Source organism: Cygnus atratus, chromosome 3 (genome assembly GCF_013377495.2).
Source record: "Cygnus atratus isolate AKBS03 ecotype Queensland, Australia chromosome 3, CAtr_DNAZoo_HiC_assembly, whole genome shotgun sequence".
NCBI lineage: Eukaryota > Metazoa > Chordata > Aves > Anseriformes > Anatidae > Cygnus > Cygnus atratus.
Genome location: NC_066364.1, coordinates 62564143 through 62591968, shown reverse-complemented (window position 1 = coordinate 62591968; position 27826 = coordinate 62564143). Strand labels below are relative to the sequence as shown.

The following is a 27826-nucleotide window of genomic DNA, read 5'->3' as shown; positions in this document are numbered from 1 at the left end:
GATTAGTCAGACTGCTGAGAACCTTACACAGGAAGCAGGGATGTGAGGCTCCCTCCCCTGCAACAGGTTTCGGAAATGAAGTGTTCAGTCATAACACGGGAAGCCCTTCTGCCTAGGACTACTGTGCCGCGCTGCCGTCCACAGAATCCCTCGGCACCAGAGGGCACGTTCCCATTAACAGATGCAACGAAAGGCAAAGGATTCAGCACTCTGCTCTCCATTCATCCCTCCTGGCAGCACACAAGCACTCCCGAGACAACTCCCACACAACCACACTAGGCTGCAGGAAGGGCATTTCAAATGTCAACACACCGAACAGGACTTCTGTTGTGCAAAGGGACTCGTCACACTCCCATTTGGTGCAGCAGTCTTCAAAATGACTGCATCAAAGCTTCATTTTAAATGACACCCAAGAACTGTTTACCTTTAATATTTAAGGTGAATAGATTAAGTCTCTCAATAAACAGCAGGTGTGAGAAACTAGTTGACAGAAGAGCAGGGAAAGAAGAACCCACAGTATTAGGTGTCTGGTATTTATTATTTTTTAATACAGAGAAGTCACAACAAAATATTCTCTAACAACACACGCGAATGATATCATAACCAATTATTTTAATTTCATCAACATTCATTTTCTATGTACATATTCTTCCATCTGCAAAAGTGCAATCCAAAAATGTCTCAACAAGAAACCTTTACGGACAAGTATATTTTTGAGGTGTTTTCTCACCGGTGGCCTTACAACAGCATGTTTGTTCTCAGTTACCTGGTACAGCAAAATGAAGAGTACATGAGGGGGGAAAAAAAGAAAAGAAAAAAAAAAGAAATTGTGTTAGATGCCTCCCTCATAGGAATATTCCCTATTTTCCCAACTAAATTCATTATGAATACACTGCTCACTACTGGACACATGAATGCAAATAGACTATGGAATAGTCAATGGGCTATAGAGCACTGTAATTTTAGTGTCTCTGCAGCATTAGACAGAACATGAATTTCAGCCTGCTCACGCTGGTAAATGTCAACTTATGTATCAGCATGTAAAAGATGTCTTCTGTGTTAGTTATGGTTATCAAAATTTACTTTTAAATGCCCTACTGATGGATGAATTCATTTACACATCCAAAATATTAAGTCTATCTAAATGCAAGCCTCTCCTATGGAAAACACTTAACTACTGGAAAGAAAAGCATTTGCACATGCAACTCCTATTACTATCACAAGGAGTATCGTGCATTTAAGAAGAGTAGAATGAACCTCCAAATCCAGAGGACTGTATTCTCGTTTACAAAACATACTTCAGGCACAGTTTAATCCGACCACAGGCCAGACTAAAAAGAACACACAGCATCAGAAAAATGAAAGGTAGTGAAGAGTAAACTTTAGCCAAACAAGCAAAGCAAGCAGCTCCCTACATTGACAAACCATTTCCCTTTTGACACATTTAAAAGCTCAATGACTACTACCAGTGCTCGTCATGGCAGATAGCAAACCAACCGGTGTCTAGTTCAACCTCTTAAGTAGCCATTAAGTCCCAAAGTTCACTCTGACTTTGTACTTATGCAATGCCTAGCCAAAACTTTCATGGCCAAAGGGTGGGCCTGTCTGCTTGACTGGAGTCTGATGCATCTTATTAAAAAAAAATATATATATATATCTTACTTGCATTGTGCAGTAACACAAGACCAGTTTTCAGCAACAGCAAGAAGCAGAGAAAGTATTCCCTATAAATTAGGGACAATTTACTTTAGAGGAAAAGTTCAGAGGAATCTTTCTCTAGCTCAGCTGGTTTCCATCGAGAATCATTTTACAGTACTACATGTGCTGTTAGCCTCCAGTTGAGAGATGTGCTTTGCAAGAAAATAGGCGTTTCCTCAAGTGGTAGCTAAGACTCACTTAAAATCAGAATTAAAAGAAAAAGGTGATTGAGAACTAAATTGTTGCCTTGGATAGATTTGTAAACAACTTCTTGTTGCTATTAAGACTTTAAACATGCTTTCCCCTCCCCACTTTCTCGGTCTGCTGCATTCTTAATTTTGACTTGAATATATTGTACAACCTTTCACATGTTTGTGTTTTTAAGAAGTGGCCAAATTCCTTTTCTCCACTTCTACTCATTCTCGATTGTCATACATACATATCTGGAGAGGCATCTAAGAACATAAAGATTTATAAATTAAGCTGTATTAAGGAAAGTAAGTGAACAAGTATTTAGCAGAACTCCATATCCCGTTTCTGCCCTACCATGTGCGTTGCAGTGACACCTCCCCTCACCAAATGGGTGAAAAAAAATAGGTACAGAATGCTACTATTTTGTTACCCTTTCAGTGTATGTGGGGATTAATACCTTACGCTCAAGGCATGAGTGACTAGCACTCAAGATCAAATGCTATATGTATTCTTTAATTTTTATCATTACAGGAGCTTTGTCTTTGTGCTACAAGAGTCCAACATTTGTGTATGTGATCTGGTACCCATGGTACTGCCAGACAACTTAACTCCAAACTACCCTAACTCCAACAGGTTGTGGAAATATACCACTGAAGGTGAAGGGCTCATCCTCCCCAAGCAATTAATTTGAATTATAATTTGATTGTTCTCCATAAGGGAAGTCTACACTGCACAGCTAACCAGGTTTTATCTGCTAGCTAACTTCTTCCAGCCCACGTACACCTGGGCCAGATCCTGCTTCTATGGCCAATGGTTACAGTGCTGGTGCCACTGTAACTGGAGTGGGCGTAACTTGGTTTGTGATAGCCACACCAGGACAGTGTCAGAAGCGTCCCAAAGTTCTTCCCACAATTTGTCTTAAAAAGGAAACAGTTTTCCCCAAACTGTCACAAATAGACCCCCAAGGAACAACTGCACAAAACCCCAAGAATGTGCTCCAGACACAAACACACGGACAGAAGAGAGGACAGAGCAAGGGGAGAGCCAGTGATGTAGACTATCACAGCCTGTTAATGTCGCTGTTCAGACCAGCGGTGGTGGATCACCAACGTAACCGTTATGAGATAGCCCGGTCCTATCCAGATGTGAAAATCATTAATTGACTTAGCTGGCTTCTAAGGACATTACCACTCAAGTTAGCAGTAAGTGATGTGTGCCAACATAAGCCCTCTATGCAGCTTGAGTATTACTTGAAGAGTGGCTAATGCTTAAAGGAGCTAATTCTGCAGAGAAGACAGCCAGGAAATAAAACTGTGAACTTGGCATTTTTTATGCGCAGAGAAACATGGATATTCAGTTCGAATTTCACATGCACATTAATTTCTTAAGTTAGCAGAAAGTGTGATTCTCTGTCCAGTATATGCAACACTTTCTCGGCTTCTGACTTTTCTGTTTTCCTTCCCAGAGTGTGCAGATTATCAGGGACATTTTTAAGATCATGATTTCAACGGATACACTCTTTGAGATTCTAATTTGGGAAAACCAAAAAAACTTCAGAAGAAACAAAAAATAATCCCACCTCATAAAGAGAAACAAAACCCCTACCTCGAGTGACCAATCACTCCATAAACAACAAAAAAACTTACAAAAATCTCAGCTGGCTTTAGAAGCCAAGTAAAAGATTAACGACCTATTTTAAAACTTTTATTTATGTAAGGGAAAAGTTGGGAGCAAGAAACAAAAATTGCAGATTCTACAGGGCCAACCCCTATGACACAAATTCACTGCCTAATGCATTGACTACTATATACAGCACAGAGGCATGTAGAAAGTAAATACACTAAGTTTGCTTTCTTAAAAAGTCTCCAAGGTTTTAGATCCTGGACTTACATGATTTTGAAAGACAAAGGTGCAGCAATTAATTGACTTAAAAACTGATGCCATGTGTCATGTAAGTACCTCTCAGCTCTTACTGGTCTGATGACCCAGATCCCACTTCGTGGTCCTCTTTCCAAGCCAGTTACACCAGTCTGCAGTAGGCAGCAAAGCCTCAGTCCCAGCAGACACATACAAACATCCCCGTTCAGTTCAGCCTGTTCCTTCCATTTATCACAAGGTCCTAAAATATCTGTGAAGAAATACCTTTAAATAAAGCATTTTAAGATCTCCAGCTTGTTTTGGTATAAACAAATGACCTGACCGCTAACATTACAACACTGGCGGAAGCAGTACTATTGCCGTACAATCCGTCAGAGAGAAACACACAAACGTATACGGCAGGAAGACGCTATGCCAAAAAATAACTCAAGGTTGCTTTTTCTGGCATAGATTTACATTCACTTGTCACATTATCTTAGTTTATCCCATCTTGGGAAACCTGAAAGAAAGCCCACTAAGATGACAGCCTGAGGCATGCTCCTGTGCCCACTGGGACCAATGCAAAAGACTCGATGAATTCAACAGCTACAGGATTATTTCTTTTCAAGGATTTCCCATTTCCACCAAGCTAGAGGGACAACAAGCCTACACAGTTACCCACTTTCCAACTGGACATATTTCTCTGTCCCATGTCCTTCTTATAAACTGTATTACAATAGTACAAAAAATAAAACCAAATCATTTTAGCTGAACTTTACCCCACACTTGGGATATATTCGAAGGCCATTAAATTGGCATGCCTCCAACCTTCAGAGATCTCGTCAGGAGGATTCTGGTTTAACAACATGTATATATACATATTCATATGTATACAGACAAAGAAGCTGCTCTTTCAGTTAGAAAAGAAAGGAATTTCATCACAGAATGAATCCTATAAAAAGATATGTAATAAAGTTGAAATACCCATAAAATAGCTATTACTAAAGCAAAGCTTTCGTCAATAAGCCTCCAAAACTTTAAATGAAGAAAATGGCTTCACAAAGTGGTAGTCTAGATTTCCACAGTGAGGACACTGCTGGACGTTGCTGTATTCGGAGAAATACTGCATGCCAATCCGTACATCTATTACTGGCTTCCCACAGTGCTTACAGTTCAGTCGAGCCTGTGGAAAAAAAAAAAGAAAACAAAAACACTTTTGAAATAACCAGATTCACCTCCATTCCTTGCCGTAGCTAAAGAGACACTCAGCCCCAGCCTCTGGCAAGGCCACAGCTTCAGTCAGGAAAATGACAACCATGGTGCCTGCTGGTAAGGATGTTTTTCACCCAGACCAGTAACTCACAGGCATGCAGAATGGTTTTCACATGAAGTAACACCTACAGCCCAGCAAAGTCTGGAGAGCAAGTTATTTCCCACTCTGGCAGGAGGTACAGAATTTCAGAGCTTACATATATATGTATAGGCTGTTTTGTGCTAGTTCACCTCTGAACCAATTCATGTGCTCATCGTAAGAAGTGCTGTCTCAATAAGCCAAAAACGAAGCCCTGAATTGAGGAGAGAAACTTCACATTTGTGAAACTTCACATTTGTGCCATGCAATCCTTACCTTAGAGTTCCCACTGTGTATCTGTTTAGGTCTACGTTCGAACATGATCTCTCCTTGAGATGTATCAGCATTTTAATCTTTTGGTTTAACAAACGTATAACTTGATCTACTTTATCAGCATGGCATTGTGTCACTTCAAATATCTATTTAAACATTTATAATACGTATCAGGTAATATAAACTTAACACAAACTATTCTACAAAATCCAGCTGCAACAGGACCAACATTAACTGGATAGGTAGAAGAAACAATTAAAGGTGAAGGTGATGAGAGACAGAGCTATTCATAGTCAGCAGTAACAACAGCAACAGTGTCTTCAGGAGACATCTAGCTGAGATATCCAGCCCATGTTTTGTGCAGAAAGCAACAGGCAGTGTGAAAGCTCAGCAGGGAGTACGAAACACTCAGGAGAAGCAGAAGGTTTAAGACCACAAAGGAGGTTAAGAGTAAAAACAGCAAATGAGCAGCGAGGGCTTGATCTGTACCATAGTTTAACCTCACAGCCTCACGTGCTAACGAAAGCTTCAGCTCTTCATTGAAAAGAACACCAAATGATTTTCTACAGCAACCTTGACTTAAGGGACTTTCTTGGGAGGAGGGGAGGAAGCAATTAGTAAAGTACTACTGCTGTTGAGACAAGACTCAAAAAGAAACAAATCATGAAGTCCATAGATATCTGCTTTGCTTGAAAAGCAGAAATTCTAAGAAATGCAGTCTAATGGGGCATAGATTTATCGTGATTTTCTTAAAGTGTGGGTTTTCCCCTCGCTGGTGTCCAGCCCATCAGCTAGCTGCCATCAACCTGACAGTGGATGTAGTTCATTATCCTACATGCACATTCTTGAAGTATAATGAAATATTTTGAAATAAGGTATGAAATTATTCAAAACAAAAATTAGCAAGGCAATTCAGAGTTAAATTATATACCATATTTAAATGTCATTCCTCTACATGCAGAATCATCTGTAACAATAAGAGTGAAACAATGACGCATATTACCCAGCAATCAGTCGCTGAAGCTAGTGGTTTTATATTCAGATCTATTATTTACCATGTACTGTCATACTGTCCATTAATCATACAATTAAGACTCTTTTATAACGAGACCTTAACTCCTGTCTTGTACATTCAAAAGAAGCAATTCAAATTTAAATTTCCTGATTTTTACAGAGCTAGTAAGTTAGCATCTGTGTTTTATCTTTAAAAGTCCCTATTTAAAAAAAGCTACAATCTCAAGAGGCACAAAAAGGGAGGCATCTCTGCATTTTGTTGCAGTCGTTAACAATGTAATTCTAACCAGTACCAGCAACTCCACTTGTCTTGTGATCAACACATCTTGGTAAAAATGTTAAATTTAAAATTAAACTGTGTGTCACATATCGGTAAAGCTCTATTAGAGATTGCTCTTGTATTGCCACATCTTCAAGGGCAGGGACTGTCTTCCTTTTAAGCCTCATTCAGAACTAAGACTGCTGGAGCTTAGAAATTTTTATTTTATTTATTTTTAATCTTAAGAAATTAGGAGACTGCAAATCTTTATGGAAAGCATCCACAAAACCATGAAGTGACCATTCTTGGAATGTGAACATCTTGGCAAGGCACCTGCTCTAACCCAGTTACAAATCCTGTGTGTCAGGTGCCAGCCACTGCCTTCAGACATGCCAGAAGGGACCCCTGCACTGCACCTACAAAAACAGCACCCGATGCTATTTACACAGCTGCCTACCATGGGTCGTCCCTACCTCCGCAACACAACTCTGCTGAGCTTTGATGCATCAAACAGAAAAAAAACCGTTTTGGATGCCAATGGTCCTGCTGCCTCAGGCGTGTATGTATCTACTTTGGAGTAAACCTAGGCTCTTTCTCACCCAAGATATGAGGTGAGCACTTAAAAAAAAGCTAGGCTTCTTCAGGCTGTGGCAGAGTACCATCAGCACAGTCAATTGCAGCAAAGATTAAGGAGAGATGGTTAATCTCCAAGGACACAGACTCTTAGACCTTTAGATTTCCTCAGCTTTTTTGCAATGATTATCTTATGACAGAACTCAACTCAAGCAACTAGAAGGACCTTGAATGCACATATCATCTGCTAAAAAATGTGCAAATATTATTAAAATACTACTAGAATTTTACCTGATGCCAAAGGTAATGCCTAATGATCATCCCAAGCACCAGCTTTAATTGTGAATGCATTTAAAGGGGCTTTATTTAAAAAAAAAAAAATGTAACCACTGACCATTACATTAGCTTTTGTCTAGCTATAGGCCTTCGTGCTCCATAAGTTAAGATAAAGGGACATGGACTCAGCTTTCTTGTACTGCACACATAGGCTGAAAAAGAAGGATGGAGGAAGGGAAGGGAGGAGAGAAACACAAACCTCTGCTTTATTTATCATTAGTTGGAATTTCACCTTAGGAATCTTACTTATCTAGGATACTGACCTGACAACAGGGAGATGCTGCCAGAATATCGTAGGTATACATAGTTCCCAGCTGATGCCAGCTTCCATCCCATCGGGACTTGCACTTAATGCAGATAATTTTGTGAACCCCTTCTAAGCAGTCTACACAAACAGCATAGAGATGCATAAGCCTTCCTGTGGACAGGAAACACACTTCTTAAGGAGACTGTAACAGAAGATTAAAACAGACATTTCCTGCAGTGTGTTATTTGCCCTTTAGTGTTACAAATCACACCTTACTAAAATCTTTTTGAAAAGCGTGAACGATAAGTAAAAAATGCTTCTCTATCACAAATAAATAGGACTTAACTGAAGCTATTTTCCATGAATGCAAAACTCAGGAATCAGTCATCATCCTGCCCACCCCAAACCCCATTCCTTCATTTGCTGGTAGACCTTAGCAAAGTATTTTGTAAAAGGAGTTACTTAAGCTACATGAGCAGATGCCAGGTTAAGATATGTGGTCAGCTGCCATTTTTCCACAAATACAACTACCCTAGCTTCATCCCCATCTGACAGAAGTGGAGAAGTGTTTAAGTTTTTTAACAAGCCAGGTACAGACTCATTTAACAACTTGCCAAAATCTTCCAGCAAACAAGTAACTAAGGACCTAATACTCTTCGTGGAAAAAAGTAACAGCCAGAAGAACTTTCTTTCCTGTACTTTTTCCTGTTGATTCATTTGCAGTAACTATATTTAAAAACATATGTTACACATACAATTTTAATGTGCCATACAGAACTATGAATCTATCAAGCTCTCCCATGAACTTAGGTTCTGTACGAACAGCGATTTCGAAAACTGAGTTATACTGCCTTCTGTAAAAATCAAGTGGTTCAGACTTTAACACAAAATACTTTCTCCACAAAAAGGTCACTAACCTCAACAATTTGAAATCCAATATGCAAATTTCCCACAAAACAAAAGGCCTTACACAAACTACAAAGATCTGCCATCTAGATTAGGCCTGATTTGTAGTGACTAGTAGTTTAGAGTAGGCTTTAAGTGGACTGACACAGAGTATAATTCTGTAATAAACCATATTTTGCACTGCCATACAAGAAAAAGTTACATAGTAATGCAGTTACAAACAAAACTACTAATGCAACTACAAAACAGGACTGCATATAGTCTGTGCTTATGTTGGATTACGATTTGTGCCCTTTAGCATCAAAGGCCTGCACACATCACAATTCATAATTTAAGAAGCACACACATCGTATACCTTTTTTCTAGATATATGGAATAATATATTAAAAATTGCTGACTAGTAACTAGATACTTTAAAGATAACGGATTGGTTTTTAACTTGTTTTCTTTTTAAGCCAATTGTTTTAGAAAAATGAGAAGGAAAATCAGATTCTACCTAAGATATATATAAACAATAAAGTTGCCAGCATGAGCAGATAAATTCAGTAACTCCACATTGGGCTGTTCAGCTCTAGAGAAAGTGATGTGATGAGACTGAAGAGCAAATATAATAAGTGCTGTTCCTAAAGCGAACAACACGAGATTGGAGCCTTTCAAATAACTCCATGTGCTAAAGCTTTGTGTTGTGTAGGAAGACAATTTTCCCGAACTGAAGTTCTGTTCTGCTTCTGCATATTAAGATGCTACATTTCCCCACCACTTGATTTTCACAATCCTTGCTATATAGGAAATGAGACTCCTGATATCTTAAACATGCCTGATAAAAGAACTGATTTTCATTACTAAAGAGAAAATAACACCCTGGAACAGCACCCTTTCAAGCGTAATTTCATTTCAAAGCGCACTCCTGATAATAAACCATTTTACCCAGGACAAGGAGGTAAAAATTTTAACAATTGATTATTCACAGCACGTTGTCTGAGCAAGTTTTTCAGGTGTATCATCCAATGGGTAAGGAGCAATTAACTAAAATAAAATAAAAAAATAATAATTCGGCAGAGTTTCATTCTTAGTGGCAAACAATAAGAAGTGGCAAGTTTCACTATTACTAAACCATCTATTAGCACTGATAAGATCACAAGCACGTTGTGCATGCCTCCTCACAAAAGCAAATAAGCACTGTTATCTCACATAGGTATATTCTCTTTATCCTGGAGATTTTTCAGCTTGTATGTTTGTCTGTCACTTTTTCCCCTTGAAAATACATTAGGTAAGACAGAAACAATAATGTTAGCATGAATACAGTTCAGTGACTTAGTGCACTATGATTTAAATAAAGGAAAAAAATACAAAGTTTGTTGAGCAAAGGAATGTTACATGATAGATATTTTAACCATGCGTGAGATACAACATTTTATTGAAAGGAGAGAAACTTAAATGTTAAAATACCTCCTGCTAGTGCATTCCCATTACACTTTTCAACATGTAATTTTATGTTTTTGAAAAACAAACTAGGAATAGTGTCTCTGACTTATGTTAGCCATACTGGCTGCCAGCAGACTGCAGAACATACGTGTTTTGCCATGTACCACCTTAATCACTTACTTTGGGACATATCTCTCAGGAAGAGCTGAGGCTCATCCCAGCCCACGTTTTGTTGTTGTTTTGTTTCTATTTTTCCTCTAGGAGGAGAAAAATGATACATGCCTTGCTCCCAGCTCAGCAGGGAGCTGGGACATGGTCAGGATGCTGGGACACGGTCAGGATGCTGTTCAAACCAGCGGCAATTTGGAACCAAATCTAAAGCCCCCACTATCTCAATGCCACTTCATCCCAGCATAATAAAAGCTTACTTTCACTATGTCTAACTTCTCCAGGCCACAGAAACAGTCCTTGCCAAGACTGCACTAACACATGCCAAACTATAGCCCTTGCCATGTTAAAAAAAACAACACAACACTAACCACCATGTGCAATAAAACGAAACTGATATTCTCTAGTCTGAAAGCAGATGAGAGGCACAACTGGCGATACAAATATGACTTTCATTGATGCTGCAGTACAGCATGCTTAACATAAAAAGTTGTTTAAAAGGCTGATGTATGTCTTGGAGCAAAACTCACAACACATAAATCAGTACGTACACACTGCAGAACAGGGTGGCTATAGTCTACTTAGAAACTAGATGAAATATCTGCTGGTTATAAAACCAAAAGCAAGGCACGGATCTCTCTACACATCATTTGCTTTTTGTAATTCATTCCTAAGCATTTCAGCCTGACCCACATCATAATTTGGACATGACTCCAGCCTTTACAAAACTGCTCAAAAATGCAGAATCACGATGAAAATCTAAAATGGGGGGGGAGGGTGAGGAAAGATGAGTAAGAGAAAGCAGTCCCATCACAGAATGAAACCTAGCGTGACTGACAGACAACCTGTACCTTGAAGGTGACAGGGAACATCATATTCAATTTCATCGTGTCTTGATGGGCTAAGGAACAGGGTTCCATCCACCAGCGGAAACTGTTCAAACACTGGCAGTGCCCTGTGGCACAGTGCACAGTTTACAACGTTCCTGTGGCTGGCGCTAAGAGCAGCAAGAATAAACTTCCGCAGGTCCTCCCCTTGGCCCACTTGGGCGTCATCTTCCATTCGCACATGGAAAGTATTCAATTTATGCCTGGGGATGTGAGTGAGAAGCTCAGACAGGTCGAGCCTTCTCAGAAACTGCACGGGGGCATCGAAGTGTCCCGATCGATGTGCTTGCAAACCGGCTGCCCCGTAATCGAAGTGCGCGTTCCTGAACATGCCCCCACCGGCCATGTTCTTCTTGTGCGGCTCCAGGTGAATGGCGTTCTTCAGGAATTCTCCCAAGTATCGCGAGGAACGGGGGCCGCTGAAATGGGTGGGGGCAAGAATCGAGTAGCCGGTCGGTGGGGACTGGCCGGGAGAGACGCACGGGGAGCGAACCGCATAGCTCCCGCCAATGACACCCTTCTCTTGGGAGTTCTGCCTGTCCATCGAGTGCCTTCGCTGGATGTCGTGACTTAAGCCTTTCTGCGGCTTGTTGGCTGGCCTGCCCTTTTTGGCCTCTTCTGCTGACTCCGCCACGGACCTTCCCGTGCTCTTCTCCAACACGGATTTTTTCTTCTTGTCATCCTGCATCCGTTTCACCTGGTACCAGTCAGTGTCCTTCTTCAAATGACCCTGCCCACACCGACAGGAGCAGAAGCGGAAAGCAAGGTCGTATCCCTTCTTTGTCCACATGTTTTGGCGACACTGCTTTTCGTTCCAGCTCCTCGCTCTGCCGATGCAATTGAACTGGACAAGAATGCTGCTTTCCCACTCGTAGAAGCACTGAAGGTGCATCCAGGTGCTGTAAGGGCAGTGCTCGTTGTTGCATATGACCTTCTGGTAGTCATCCTTCTCAAGGTCCACTGGCCTTCCAAAGCTACAGATCAGTGGAGTAGCACAAGGGGCTTCTGTGGAACATAAAGCAGACATATTAATAACAGGCTGCTCCTGGCCTGCACATCACACTTCTCATGTAAATGCCGTGCCAAATACAAACACGAGTTCTTACCCATGATCCGTACTATCAAAGAGCCCACAAGCACCAGGTCTGGGTCAGAATAACAAATAATCTTTGCCAAAAAAAAAAAAAAAAAGGTACACGAAAGGAGCTATAGCAATGAAGGAAGAAGAAAACAAAAAGACAACACAGCTTGTTCAGCACTCAAAGCCGAAGCACCTCAGAAGCATTAACCCTCCTCAAGGCTCTGTGGACACTGCTGCAAAGGCAAGCATTAAGAAATAAGGAGAAAGCTTTGTGGACATTTCTGGAGGGTTGCTTTGAAGCCTGAGAGGCAACACGGGAAGAACACACAGAAGTGCTCGTTTGAAAAACAAGGAGGATATACAGCTGGGTTTTGCGATCATAAGGAGAGGCAGGAATTGATCTTTTCTTTGGGACTGAGCAAGAGACGATAGATAGTGAGAGAAACGGGAAGCACGGGACTTTGAATAGCGAGACAAACAGATCATGTTTCTTGTACAGAAAGGAGGTCCTTCATCATGTTTTCAGGCAAACACAGGATATACCACCATTACTGACCTACCTGATAGCTAAATTTCACAAACCAGATAGTTCTGTAACATAGATAAAGACCAAACGCCACGTGGTCTTTTGTGAGCAAAACAGCAGCCTTTCCTATATCCTTGAGCAAAGAACAGAGTATTTCAATTCTCTCCCTGTAACAGTATCACCTACACAAAGATGTTCTGTATTTACGACCAAGGACATTTTCCCCTCCCTCACCTAAATACCACAGATTACAAACTACTCCAATTTCTGACTGCATCGGTGCAGTTGGAAGGCACAAAAAAAAAAAAAAAAAAAAGAAAAAAGGAAATTCTCATTGGGACTTTTTACTGGATCTTAAGTGAGTCTAATTCTCACTCCAAAACAAGGTTCTCAGATGCTTAGTCAAATATTACCAAGATTTCTTTGTATTTCTAACGTCTTACTTCCTCAAAAGACACCGCTCCAATAGGACTGGCAGGCTGCCTTTTTACCTCTGCATTACTGCATTCAAACAATCACACACTTCTTCAGGGTTTTCCCCGGTCAAGTGCTGCCTCACCCAGCGCAAAAGGCTGCCGGGAGCTCCCGAATCCCGCTTAGAGCTCCAGGACTTGCGAGGGAGACACATCGAGCCTCATTGCAAGAACCTGCTGCCGACTGGGTATTTTTCCTTAGGATTTCAAGCTTCTACCTGATAAACGGGGAAAAGAAACTTCAGTTGTGTTGTTCTTAATCCAGCTCGTCACTGCTTGAGTGAATAATACAACATAATCTGCACTGGGGTAACAGGTTTTATGCTGTTTCCTTTGCTGGTACTCAAGACGTTCAATAAGAGGCACACAGCAGCAACACAAAGTATGTTTTGCAACAACAGGTCATTGGCATGCTAGAGTTTTTGCCCCTTTCCAAAAATGCTATAAGCAAGCAAACAAAACACCTTCAGTAAATTCAAGACCACGGAAGTTCTTCAGACTTATTTACCCAGAACACACAGGCACAAGGAGTACAAGAAAATTTTCCCAAGCCGTTCCCTAGAACATGCTACATCCTCATCTCATTTTTCTGCCTCTGCTTCACATGCCGGAAACAGCACAGTTGCAAGGAGAACTTGCCGCAATACCCTTCCTTCAGGGACTGACTATAAACTGCAACAAAGGTGCGTTCCCAAGAACGTTCTCCTGAAGAAAAAAAAACCCTATTTCAGTTCAAAATACTGACTCGTTCAGTCATTCAAAAGGAAAAGAAGACAGGTTACCAAACTGGAGAGAACAGTGCTAGTTAAGAGAAGCATTGCCCTGGGACTTTTTGCAAGTTCCTCCTATACAGGAGGCATGATATTCCCACTGCTTGTCTCAGGTCTCTGAAAAGCCTGCTGAGAACATGCAGGCTTTGGGATGTCATTTGAGAGGCATGAATTTTATTGGCAACCAATGACTAATTTTTCTCCAGTGTTTTTACTCTGTATTATTGAGCATAATGTCACTGTCTAAATGCAAAAGTGAGTAATTTATCTACTCTGAGTCAAAATCTGTCAGTTTACCAATTCACAGAGCTCTCCATCCATTCTCCCAGACCGTTACCTTTGATTCAAGTCACACTACGCCACACCAAGCATCTCTGCAAAGTTTTTCGTTATTTGCCATTCTTTTATCGTACTTAAGATCTGAAAGCATAGTTTGCAATAGTAGCATCCGATGCAGTTTATCTCAGAAAAGTCAGTTAAATTGAAACCATTCAAAGCTCCTCATCGAAAGTCAGATGTGCAGCAAGATATGAGAGGTACCACTACGAACAGTTCTCACTATGCATTTCCCACATTTATCTATTCCGGAACCTATTCATTTCCACCACTGCCAGAAGGCAGGGAGGAAGGACATGCCAACAATCCACTTATGCTCCCCCTGTGTTTCAGAGTGTAAATGTTCTAACAGTCGTGCATGTAATTATAGCTGACAGCCCAGAGAGTTACTACACAGCCACGTCTAGAGAATCTCCAGTTAAGAATAAAGACTTTACACTTGTTCGTCCATACCAGCATAGTTAACCGACCAGAAAATAAAAGAATTTCATTAATGAGACTTTGAACATGGTTCTGATTTTGGATGGAAGAAATACGTGGTCTCTAACCCTCTAAGAAGTTTACTGCCTCTTTGTCATGTGGACAAGAAATTAGATTAATAAAAGTGGCTGAAACGCAGGAAAACAAACAAACAAACCAGTCTGTGTATTCCACACAATGTATTCACAACTATTTGATTATAATAATGTTCTGTATGTCTAAAGGCTCTTTTAAAGTGTGACTTTCAACAGATTCTACCCCTTTTTACTGGTCTATCACCAGGACTGTGAAATGGGATCTTCTCCAGCTCTTCCTTGAGAACTTTAAGCTGTCATATTACCTGAGAATTTGCTACCTGTGATAACTATGAGGAAGAAAAACATTCGATTTTTGGACAGCAATGTCTTTTTTTTTTTCCACATTTAAGTTAATTAGATAACAACTTTATCAGACATTTCCTCACCTCATCTTCTACCCACTCAATGTAAATTAGCTGGTCACACAATCATCATAGCAGAAGCAAGCGTAGGATAGCCAGAAGACAGCAACAGAGCAAACAGTCTTCTCCCACACAGAAGACTCCACCAAATTGCTAAACAGTGGAACCGAAGTTACCCTGGAAAACATCATTACCAAGACGAGCAGCTGTTCCTTACTAACATCTTCTGCGAAAATACCTGAAATTTCACTGCTGTCCCTGCAGTAGCACAAGAACTACTAGAAAACCAGCAGGTCTCCCTACCAGGTGCCCACACTCCTGCAGCAAGAGTAATGACAATCTACTCAAGGCAACCGGTCAGGTTTTTTTTTTTTTTTTCCTGCTTTCACTGACACAGGTTTATTATTACAAAGTCCAGTGGTTTTGAGAAGATCTTGATAAAAATGCTGCAGTATTTCCACAACAGAATTTGCAGTGCCCATTACAGCTAAAGCTTTCAGCATTAGGTCCTACCAATTCTATACCATCAGACTATTTAAGAAGGCAGAAAACTCCACTAATTGGAAACCGTATAGAAATGATCAAGCCAACATTCAGCTCTGTCTAATATTTCAAACTTCATCAAGTCTATTTGTGCAAAACAGACTCTTCAGGACTGGACATCCCTTGCAAACTTCTCTCCACTCATGTCTCCCGAAAAACACGTCCCTACATAAAAAAATAAGTAAGAAACAGAAAGCAAAGCAACTTTTTGTCAAACTTTACCAGCTCACAGGAACAGATAAGTCTTAGGAGCAGAAACACCAGCATTCAGATTACTTAGTATGGGATCCACACTAGCAAATGTGAAGAGCTCTTCCCATCAATTCACACCCTTGAAAGCGCTCTGCGTTATTTTATCAACATTTTATAAATGAGACTAAGCGCTTATTACGGAATTACAAAACTTTAACATTCTCATTATCAAGCCCTTCTAGTTCCAATCAATTAGAAATGAATTTTAAGATTATTCCTCAAAAAGACAGAGGTAAGATCACTGCACTTATGTTTTACGGTAACTGTACTTCAGTTACTGTCAAGAGCGACCCACAATAAGCCTCTTCTGTGTAAACAGAATTTCACATGAGCCAAACTGCCCATCCACACATGGCAGCCCCAAGCTGGTTTGTCACCTAAATATAAATGGACTCCAAGTAACTAACACTTTGTCAGATTTCTGGTTTCCAAAGTTACAAAAAAAATAAACTTCAGGAAAAATTAAAGGCTAACAGGTATCAGGGAAGCATCCATTCTCCTAGCAGACCCTTTTGAAAGAAAGCCTAATTGACCATAAAAGTACCTCTATTTTACCTTTCAGTTTCAAGATCTCTTTCACAGCCTGAGAGAACAAAACACGGCAGCACGTAGTTTTGTGCAGCAGAACAGCTTTGGTGTTTAGAAACAAGTGTCCTGCTGTAGCAGAAAGGCTGCTGATTTGGAATCACAGCCGCACAATGACTCTTCCAAGAAGTTACAGTTCCACAATAGATGTTCTCTCATACTCCTCTGTAGTGATTTTGATCAGTAATTCTGAAACTAGGTGTAGTGTATGGAGCAGCACATACATGCTCTCTAAAACAGAAACAACAATATTCCAAACAAACGTACATCCGAGCAAAGATAGCTCACTGCTTAAACAAGGTTATATTTTTGACAGAACTGCCATAAAATTAACTTTTCTTTCAAAAACAAGAGCACGATGGAAGACTGCAAGGAGCTGGTTTGTGTTTGGCTTTTTCTCAGATTTTCCGTTCAGGTTTAAACATCAGCAGAAGTCAGGAACACAAACAGAGGATTGAGATAAATGTCCTTCAACATGGAACACATCAACCTGTTTCTACGTTTAACAAAAAGCCTTTAAGACAGTATACGAAGACCACCCTTGCCATGTAATGACACAAACAAAAGCAGCAGAATAACAACTGTCTGAGGAACTTCTCTGGTGAAGTAAATGGAGGAGAATGTTGTTTACTTCTGTTTACGCACTCATCAGAAAACCAAAGATGCAACCAGGCTCCATGGCCTCGGTTTTGTGACTGCTCACATTTGTTCTAAATCCCAGATGCGGATGCCTGAAGCAAATTTTGCTCTTCCCCCCATGTTCCCACATTACCCATTGAGCAAGCACCAGAGGCTTTCAGTCAGTGGACAGAAACAGATAATTATTTCCTGTACTCACCAGCGTAGGTTTCAGCTCACCCCCACACTTAGGATTGCTAGTAAAGCTCAAGGGTGATATTAGCAACGTGAGGCTGGGGCAGAGGAAGGAGAAGTGTGGTGCTGCTGGAAGAGGCAGCCCTATTATCATTTTAAAGCAACTGTGAGGAGACAGTAGGTTTTTATGGATCTGGAAAAAGAAATGTCCAAAAAAAAAAAAAAAGCTAAGGTCTTGGCATTGAGTCAGCTGTAAGACACCTACTACAGCCTGCTTTTGGTCTACCGTCACTCTAGCACCTCACCAGCTACACCACGGACACTTTGCCAGCACAATACTTAGGCTAGAAAGGATACCTGTGGGACACATACATTACACTTTAACCTATATTACCAGCTTCACGTGAACAGGGCTCTCTTCACAACCCTACACATCCAAAAATTGTTCACTCTGTCAGCCTGAACCGGAGCTGAGCCCTATCTGTGGAAGGCTACACCCCACCAACCATCTGCATGAATCTTGAGAGCTTCTCCTACCATCAGGATAGCTTTATTTTAATTGAAGTCAGACAGTATTATCGTGCTAATGCTGTAGTGCAACTATAAAAAGAAAAAAAAAAGTAAAGACACAACAGCAATGAAACAGGCTGAAAACTTGTATTAATTGCCCAATGTGTCTGCTCTGGTAAACCTTGAAATATAATCTGACATGCAAAAGATTACCAAGAAGAGACAAAAGGGTATTGCCATATGCATAACGAGCTAAGCAGCACAAATCATACAGCACTACAGAAACGATCAGTCACCTTCCTAAAAGCCTGAACGCAGCAGGAAGAATACACTGGGAAAAAATGTTTCACAAGTGGATTCAAAAGGCAGGCTTGGATGTTCAGTGCAGCAGCAGCAACAACAACATATAACAACAGAAAAACAGTAAGAAAAGTCTTTCAAAACAGCTTGGCTCACTGTTTGCATTGATAACGCTCACTGACGATGACTGACGCCTATCCAAAACTTCTTAGGCAATCTATGCAGACTGATTAAGATTAAAGTTTCCAGACCTCCTCTTGAAGGGAGGGGAAGAAACAGGACAACAGTATCTGCTCAGCCACCCAAAACATAGGCTTTTTATCTGACGAGACTCCCTATAACATTCTTGGAAAGAAAAGCCAACACTACAAGTCCATCTTCAGCGATTGGCAGAGCAGGACAGCGCAGGCTGATGTTTCACCTGGCACAGCGTAGCAGCAGTGGTCAATATTTACACTTGGAAGGGTCTTAAAGAGAAAAAAAGGGTCTTAAAGAGAATAAAAGCCATAAGCAGCCTGGCTGTACCTGGCAGCTCACTCAATGGACAGGATGTTACAAGTGAGTAGTCACATGAAGCGACCACCTTCCCTTCCTCAAGGGAAGATTTCAGGTAAGCTGGAGTTACTAAACCCTGGTTCAGCTGGAAATTCAGATGACGAGAGTCCTGGAGGGTGCAGCAGAGGCTAGAACCACCTCCGTGCACTTCACACTCAGCCTCCAAAGGCCTCTCTTCCCTCAGAAAATCTGAGCAAGGCCTGACCACAAAGCAGAGGAAAGAGGCAACGGAAATCATGAAGGCTTAAGTCGTACCTGTCATGTTAACACCTTCTAACTTGAAGCACAGCCAGAACAAATGCCTGTTTATGAAATCTGCGATTAGCACATGATACACGGTTGGTGTTATCTACGGCTCTCACTCAACCACCCACTCCCAGTTCAGCCATCACATCACCAAAGTAAGTCAGGAAATCAAGAGCAGAACTGTACAAACCAAGGACAGGAGGCACCTACATCAGCACAGTAGCTTTGCAGTTTGCTTGCACAGCCATCTGTGCTCCAAGCTGGACCAACTCTGCCTACACAGCTGAAACCCATCATAAGAATTCATATGGTCTTACAGAAATTACCAAAATCTGCGAGGTTATCATCATCTAGCTAACCTAGCCAAATCTTTCCACTTAGTCATCAAAACACAGAACAACTCAATCGCCAGCTTTGGCTTAGGATGTAGAGAGTCTCTCTGCACAGGAAAAATCCTGCTCTGACTTGATGTATACCCTCAGTCCAACCAAAAACATCACCAGTTCACCATACCAAGGAGAACAGACCCCCCAGGATAACTAATGCCAACACACTCCTGATACTACCATGCAAATCCTGGGTTGGCATCACCAGGCCAGGTAAGGAGCAGTCCTCTGTACCACAAGCAATTGTGCCAAGGTCAGGAAGACTCCTTGCACTGCTCCGTATAGGGTGGATGTTTATGGTGTCCTCTATCATGGTGAATGCAGAGATTGGTGACTATCTCAAGAGCGGTGGGCTTTAATGTCTTCTGAACCTTAGCTGCTGCTTTGTCCACACCTGAATCATAGAATCATCCTCACAGCAAAGCATTTCCACCGATAAATTCTTTTACTGCAGCCTTACAACAGCCTTCAATACCTTGAAATGTTACAGTAAACTCACCCTCGTGTCTGATGAAACAGATATCCTAATAACTAAAGCAGACTATAATGCACCTGCCCTGGCAAGTTTTCAGTGGCAAATTCCAACTTATGCTGGAAATAAAGGGATAAATGTGGCAAGGGCAACTGAAGAAGTAGGTGTCTTAATACCAAGCACAGATGTGGACTGGATTTGCCCAGAATCAGAGCCAGCTAGCCACGAGGCCCTGCCCAAATGCACAAGGAAGGGAACAATAAAGGGACAAAAGGCTGAATCAAATGGTATCGTTTCCAGCTTTAAGTCTAGGGGTGTTTGTATCATTGGTCTATACTTTCCAAGTTTGAATATGACAATATTTTTATTCTCACGTAAAAGGCTAAAGAAGCTGGTAGAAACTCTGGGAAGCTGGGGATGCAGCCTCCCTAGCTGCTGCATCTAGCGTCTCGGCAAGACGACAGCTCCGGAGGTCGGAGCTGTCACTTCCAATAGACGTCTGTCTCGCGATGCTGTGCTGGCTCCCAGCCCGGCCTGTGTGCCACCTCTGGCACCCGCGCAGCACGCAGAGGCCTCAGCTGCACACCGCTCCCAAAATGGTATCCTGGAGCACAGCAGCGGAGCTGGGGAATGCCAGGCACACTCAACAGCCAGGCTCTGACTGAAGCTATCTCCTCTCCCAGCAAGCATTCGAGACGGGAACAGCAGCAATATCCCACTCAAGCCCTGGCAGGAGGACTGAAAGACTCTGCCATCACGAGAGAGAAAGAAAGATAGAGTGAATGCTCTCAAGATAAATGTCACTGAAGTCTACTGGGAAATGCCAGCGCTCCACTCAAAATCCTGCCAGCTTTCAAAACGGAATTATCCACTCCAGTGACTAGATTACTACTTCAAGAGGCCTGTTTGAAATTATTTTGATTTCTATGCAAACTGTTTAAAGAAAGCCCGTGCCCTACTAATGCTGTTGTAATTCAGATACCTTGAAGATTAGCTGGATTATCTTTCCCTGAGCTATACGCAAGGTTTACCTCTATTTTTCCTCGCATGTGCTGTAGGAAGAAAAGCAGAGAAGGAAGGATGCCTGCCAGTCTTTATGCTACTTTCATATCAAAGGATGTGTCAATATGCAAGGCTGTAAGCAAGGCTGAAGAAAACTTACGAACATCTCCCAGGACTAGAAGCTGGTTTGTCACTGCTTGTTAGATCACTGGGAGGAAGATACGGGATGAGTACACACAAAGTCAAGCAATCAGTTCAAAAACTGTGTTTCCTCATATGGAACCTAACAAACATCAAGCATAACCCTTACTCATGTAAGCGTTATGCTTCAACCAGTGACTGATCACATGAGCACAATGCAGTTGGGCCCTGATACCCATTCTGATAGCAAGCAACTTAAAAAAAAAAATAAATAAATGTGTACTTGCTTGTATGAAAGGATATTTATTTTATTCAGCAATACCATAGACATGATCCCATTTGCAAATTGCCACAAAAAGATGTAACTGCATAGCTTTAAAAATTCCAAAACTACGATAAAGTGCTTTCAAAACCAATCTGCATTGATAGAGACAGTGGAATTTGCATTCAGCTGATTTCTGCAGTTAGAAGAACTCAATGGAATTAGGAAGAAAAATGGTTCTCCTTTACAAAGTGTGTACGAATTAGATTCTGACACTCACTGCAACCAAACAGAAACCTCATTTTCCAGGTGGCTTCACCAACATCAGTGGGACTCCCTCACTCAAGCTAAATAGCAAGGAGGTTCCAACACCCAACATCACTAGACTGCCAAAGTGGAATTAGATGTTATATGCAGCAGGGAATATTCATCAGCAAATACTAATCCACACTTATATATTAGAGTGATTCATGCTCTAAAAATACATTTTTTAATTGAATATTGCACTGGCAAATCTTCTGGCCCTCTAACTACCCCACCTCCAGGATATAAGTGGTTTTTTTGTAAATCTTACTGGTTGGCTGGTCACAGCTTTCTATATATTAGTCACCGTAGTGCTGAATGATTTGCTTTCTCCATACACTTGTCTTATGTTAATATTTTTTATTTGAAAGTAAATCAAAGCCTTACAAACTTGTACAACACAGGCGAAGAGTACACAGAAGCCCAGCTGGCCATTTTAAAACCAGGTACCTAGGAAAAAGTTCTCTAGAGATCTCCTATGAACATGAGGATATTAAAATACAGTTTTTAAGCTTCTTGGAGAATTTCTTATTTGAGAAGTTATAAATATTCAACTCACTCTGGTACAGAGTACATCGTACAGAGCAGATATATACTCCAATACGCCCACTGCATGAAGTGTACCTGCTGCACATCTCTCAGGAACACGTCATTTACGAGGAAGGCACATTATAATTTTAGCTGTGTCCTTCTGGGGTCTGGTCCTCAGCAAGGCGATCCACAGGGGGTTCCTGATGGTAAAGGCAGCCAAACCAAGGCAAAAGTACAACTGGGAGGTGCGGCAGTGACCCAGGCAACCCAGCCCCGTCAACATGGGCACTGCTCACACAACCCTTCAGCTGGCACAGCACAACGACGTCCCAGTGGGACCTAAAACACCCACCTCCATCAGCTCCCCCCCCGCCTTTCCTCCCCTGAAGGATTTTCATGACCAGGATTCTGCATAAATCTGCACGTGGCAATTCCACCACACATCCTACCAATTTGCAATTTAAGGTCTCACCTTTGCCAGTGGGGAAAACGCATGAACTTAAGCACACTGTAAAACAGCAATTCAGAGACAGATATACCTTTTTTTTTTCCCTCTCAACTTCAGTTTAGTTGGCTCTAATGAACCCTATGTTAAAGGGGAAAACTACAGACATGGAGAGCAGACAGCCAGATTCTCCTTTTCTCTCACCTTCTCATGGCACCAACGCTGGAGAGACCAAATGCTGGAGCGACAAGGACACGGGAACAAATCAGGAAGATGCTAAGGTAGGGACCAGCAAGAAGAGGAAAAGGACTTGGGTCTACTGGATAATGAGACCAAACATGAATGCAAGGCAAAGAAAATGGATGGAGCAAAGAATTTTAGGGCCAGAAACAACTGTATGAGGGGGTCTGGATCAAGAAGTTTATGGGATAAAAGGTAGACTGGCAGGAGCTAATGAAGTAAAAGTGCCCAAGCTCATCACAGCAGAAATGGAGAAGAAATTTGCCATTCAGAAACATCAGATCTGACATAAACCCTGTGGACGGACCTTTCTCTGCTGCTGCTCAGAGCAAATGATCCACAAAACACCTTGCCTCCCCACATTCATTTATGCCTGCAGATGAAGATTACCAACTACTGCTATTGCGAATTCCTGTAACCCACAGGGCTGAAGTCACTGAGGCACAAACCAAGGTAGTTACTGATGTAATTTTATATGATAGCTGAGATTTTCCAATTTGATTAAGAAAACTAACCTAGAAAATTATCTAGAAAAATACAACTTTATTTGGAATTCAACCGCTCTGAAGACAAAAATCTACTTCTGAAGACAGAAATCTAACTGACGAGGCTTCCCACTAAACCAAATTTCAGTTTCCTTGTGCATTATGACACTGGTAAATTAGTCCATTAGCCCACCATGACCTGTACCTCGTTCAGCACAGAATATAGATGTCACTTTGGTCAAGAAAAATTGAGCTATCATATAGAAAATTTCTCCTTGCTCTGAGGGAAGATGTATACATGGAAATTCTCCAGGAAAAGAAATGGGAAGGCACAGAAAAAGAAGCGAGAGGAAGCAGAGGAATGGAAGGCACAGCTACAGAGCGAGAATGCTCCTTGTGGACTTCATCACAATAGCTGCCAAAAAGTTGCAGTGCAACATGGAGAAGAGTCATCCCACCCAGTCAGTATCTATGCCCCATCCTCTCAATGCCTACCATCCAAAATCAGACTCATAAGCCTGAGCCCTTCTGCTGACTTCCACCACAGTCTGAGCTGTAAACATGCACTAACTAAAACACCACCAAAACAAAACAAACGGGTGCCCTCCTGGGCAGAGGAAGATCAGTCTGTGTTTCTCAGTGATGATGCCAAAATGATGCCAAAAATTGGCTGACACTTGGAGGGAAAATTGTATAAAGCAAAAGTTTCCAAAATGTAAAAGAGAGCAACACCTTTCTGCTGTAAAGGGCTGCTATAAGAGCAGCTCTGCGTAACGCAGCACCGCTAGTCCCGGCTGCAGAGAGAAGCCCAGGGGAAGTTAAAATTTCTGTTTCATTCTGGCGTTTGGACGGGAGGCAGAAACAATATATGGACCACATAGAGAACAATGAAGACTTACATAAATAAATAAATAAATTTTAGCCACTGTCCCTTCCCCGGATGAAGCAGGGTCCTGATGTGACCACGAAATTAGACTGTCACACTGACATCACGATGCAAAGCCAAGGCTCGCCTGGCCCACAAGGAGCAGCACAGGGAAGAGCCTCCCTGCACCCAGCACACTTAATCCTCAACACAGATAATCTCCCATGAATAATCGAGAGTTGACTGTGTACAGCAGAACTCTATTAACCTCACAACTCGCTGCAGCAGGCCGTGTCCTCAGTAAACTGCTTAGTGATCAATTAACCGTAAGCACACAGCCTCTTACAAACATCTCGAGTCTGGTAACGGGATACTTGCCTCCAAGGCCCAGCTATACTACGCAGCTTCATTTCGGATTCATGAGTTTTATAGACAAGAGGGAACTTATTATCGTCATCTAGTCCTTTCCCTGCACGTGAGAACTGGATTCCCAGCCTCGCTGCATGACAGGAGCCACTTTTTCTTTCATTTCCTGAACCAAACCTGTTGAAAGCTTTGGGTGTCTCAGTAAAAATACGATTTACGAAGCTTCCAGCTGAGGATTATCTGATGGGCGGTAGCCTAGGTAAAATAAAACTAGCTACCACACCTACTCCTCCAGCCTTTAGGAGTACCTGAAACAAAAGGTATGGCAAGACACAGTGACAAGTCACAGATCAGGTGCGCTCACCAGGCGCTTCAAGTAAATACCGAAACCAACTTCATACCTCTGTTGTGAGGACAAAAAACAAAAAAAAGGAACAGAGGTGTAACAAAAGAGACAAAGATGTTTCTGACCACTGAAGTCATGAGGAAGCAGGAAGGGAGAGAATAAAAAAGCATCTGAACTGCATGAGGTTCAACCAGTCCAAGTGCAAGGTGCTGCACCTGGGCCAGTGCCATCCCAGACATGCACAGACCGGGAGAAGAATTCATTGAGAGGAGCCCTCCAGAGGAGGATTCTGGGGTTCTGGTGGACAAAAAGCTCAACATGAGCCAGCAGTGCGTGCTTGCAGCCCTGAAGACCAACTGCATCCTGGGCTGGATCAACAGAGGGAGGTTGGTGGGAGCTGGTGAAGGGAGGTGATTGTACCCTTCTATTCTGCCCCTGTGAGGCCCCACCTGGAGTGCTGCGTCCAGGTCTGGAGCCCCCAGCACAAGAAGGATGTGGGTCTGTTAGAGTGGGTCCAGAGGAGGGCCACAAGGATAATCAGAAGGCTGAAGCACCTCTCCGATGGAGAATGACTGAGGGAGCTGGGGATGTTCAGCCTGGAGAAGAAAAGGCTCAGGGGAGACCTTACGGTGTCCTTCCAGTACTTAAAGGGAGCCTACAGAAAAGATGGAGAGAGACTTTTTACAGATAGACATAAGACAAGGGGAAATGGTTTTAAACTAGAAGAGGGGAGATTTACATTAGATGTTAGGAGGAAATTCTTCGCTCAGAGGGTGGTGAGGCACTGGCACAGGTTGCCCAGAGAAGCTGTGGATGTCCCATCCCTGGAGGTGTTCAAGGCCAGGCTGGATGGGGCTTTGGGTAACCTGGTCTGGTGGGAGGTGTCCCTGCCCATGGCAGGGGGGTTGGAATTAGATGGTCTTTAAGGTCCTTTCCAAGCCAAACCATTCCAAGATCTCAGGTTAGCTCTTAGAAATGCAACTTTGACTTCACAGGAGTCTGGCAAGCTTAGAGTAGGGACGTGCAAGGCACCTGGGACACACCGTCTTAGAGGTGAAGGCAGAAAACCTGTCCCACCAGCAAGCCGTAGTGCTACATGTGTTCACTGCAGAACTGGCAGCACTTTCTGGAAACTGCATGTGGGACATGGCTTTGTGCTCCCCCCACAAAGCATCCACACCTGAACGCACCATTTTCTGTTGTGCTTTAGAGAAAAAAAAAATTGGGAATGCCATTTCTCCCCACCTCAAAAGACAAGCCAACACACTAACCAACACGGTCTTGTGCAAGACGTTACCTGCAAAGTACATGTCACTGGACTGAAGTCATGATAAAAATGCTCTAGAAATCACAGAATCACAGAATTCACACAGAATCATCTAGGTTGGAAGAGACCTCCAAGATCACTGAGTCCAACCTCTGTCCTAACACTAACAAGTCCTCCACTAAGCCATATCCCTAAGCTCTACATCTAAACGTCTTTTAAAGATCTCCAGGGATGGTGACTCAACCACTTTCCTGGGCAGCCCATTCCTCCAACTCCTACTAATTTCTATGGTGTTTTTTTTTCTTTTTTCCCTCGCTCGCTCACTCAGAACAAATAGACAAAAAAAAAAAAGAAATTCTAAGCATTCTCCATGACTCTCCGGAGTAAGTAATATTCTCATAAAAGCACTCTGGCAAAGACCTTATGAGCCAAAGCAACGGGTAATTAATCACTAATATTCCTAAGGAAAAGTTTCCATTAAATGATACGCGGGAATTGGACATCTTGAAAACTGTAGTAGGATTCTTGGAACTACCATCGACTACCAGCAGCCAGGCAAAACTACTGCCAGAAAATATAAAGCCAGTCGTAGCTACCCCTCGCCTTCGATTTGGGAGGGGGAAAAGTCAAGACGGGGGGCTCTGCGGAGCTCGTTGTAGAGCTAATGTCGGACCTGAGAATTTTCTTTTTTGCTTAGCAAAGGGCGTAAGGAAGCGCTTGCCAACCTCCTGTTTTGGCCTTAAATGCCGTTTCGCAGCAGGGCTGTCTCCGAGCACGAACAGCAAAGCAAGTTTCTGCAGGATAAAACCTTACCGACCCCCCCCCGCCCCGAGCCCCAACCAGCCACCGACCGAGGCAGCAGCACAACACCCGGCCCAGCTCGGGAGCACACCGCCCGCGGGGGGCCGGCCGCGGCGGCATAAAGCGGGGATTGTTGCTCCGGGCGCTGCGCTGCCATTTCCGCAGCGGGCGCTGCCCGCGGGCGGCCGAGGCCCGCTGCTGCCCACCCGGCACCCCCCGCAGCAGCCTCACCCCGCCTCACCCCCCGCCCCAGCTGCCCGGCTCCCCGCCACCCGCCCGGGTCCCTCCGAGCCCTCCCTCCCCTTCCTCCTCCGCCCGCCCGGGGCCTGCGCCACGGCGGGAGGAGGCCGCGGGGCCGGGCCGGCCGCTCACCGCTCTTGGCGTCGCCGCCCGCCGCCGCTCCTCCGCCGCCGCCGCCACCGCCGCCGCCGCCGCCGCCCGCAGCCGCCGCCGCTCCTCCGGCCCCGCCGCCCGCCGCGGCGCCGCCACCGCCGCCGCCGCCGCCGCCTCCCGCCGCCGCCGCGGCGCCGCCGCCGCCCGCCGCCGCCCCGTTCTCCTGCTCGTCGCCGCTGCTGTTGGCGCGCTTGTTCTTCTTGCCCTTGCCGCCCTTCTGGTTCGGCATGGCGGGCGGCCGGGCGGGCGGGCGGCGGCTGCGGAAGGCTCCGCCGCTACCTCCGGCTCATGGCGGGGCCGCGGCGGCCGCCCTGCGCTGCGCCGCGCCCGCGGTGGGCGGCGGGGCCCGGGGGAGGGAGGGACGGGGAGGGGAGGCCGAAAGGCGGGGCCCGCTCGGCCGCCGCCGCCGCTCCACGCTTCCTCCCG

General features: G+C 43.3%; 1 protein-coding gene across 3 annotated transcripts; it reads right to left on the bottom strand.

Moving 5' to 3' along the window:
* Positions 1 to 523: 523 nt before the first annotated feature.
* On the bottom strand, positions 524 to 27629 carry HECA (hdc homolog, cell cycle regulator). Of its 3 annotated transcripts, none has more exons than XR_004777396.2 (5): positions 27380 to 27629; positions 11151 to 12191; positions 7817 to 7971; positions 3850 to 4930; positions 524 to 766 (listed from the first exon to the last, which is right to left on the bottom strand). XR_004777396.2 is itself a non-coding variant. In XM_035538585.2 (5 exons), exons 1-4 carry the CDS (start codon positions 27627 to 27629, stop codon positions 4766 to 4768), a joined length of 1611 nt encoding a protein of 536 aa, XP_035394478.1. In that variant the 3' UTR covers positions 524 to 4018; positions 4732 to 4765. The 3 variants fall into 3 exon arrangements, 2 of the variants coding, with proteins under 2 accessions (XP_035394478.1, XP_035394477.1); XM_035538585.2 differs by having other exon boundaries at positions 524 to 4018; positions 4732 to 4930; XM_035538584.2 differs by having other exon boundaries at positions 524 to 4930.
* Positions 27630 to 27826: the final 197 nt, after the last annotated feature.

Bases quoted from the DNA above. Each gene is read 5' to 3' on its own strand.
- HECA (XM_035538584.2), bottom strand. From the start codon at position 27,629: ATGCCGAACCAGAAGGGCGGCAAGGGCAAGAAGAACAAGCGCGCCAAC. The intron at 12,192-27,379 runs GTGAGCGGCCGG...TATGTTCCACAG, and splicing joins GGGCGGCGACGCCAAGAGCG to AAGCCCCTTGTGCTACTCCA. The intron at 4,931-7,816 runs GTCAGTATCCTA...TTTTTTCCACAG, and splicing joins CAGCATCTCCCTGTTGTCAG to GCTCGACTGAACTGTAAGCA.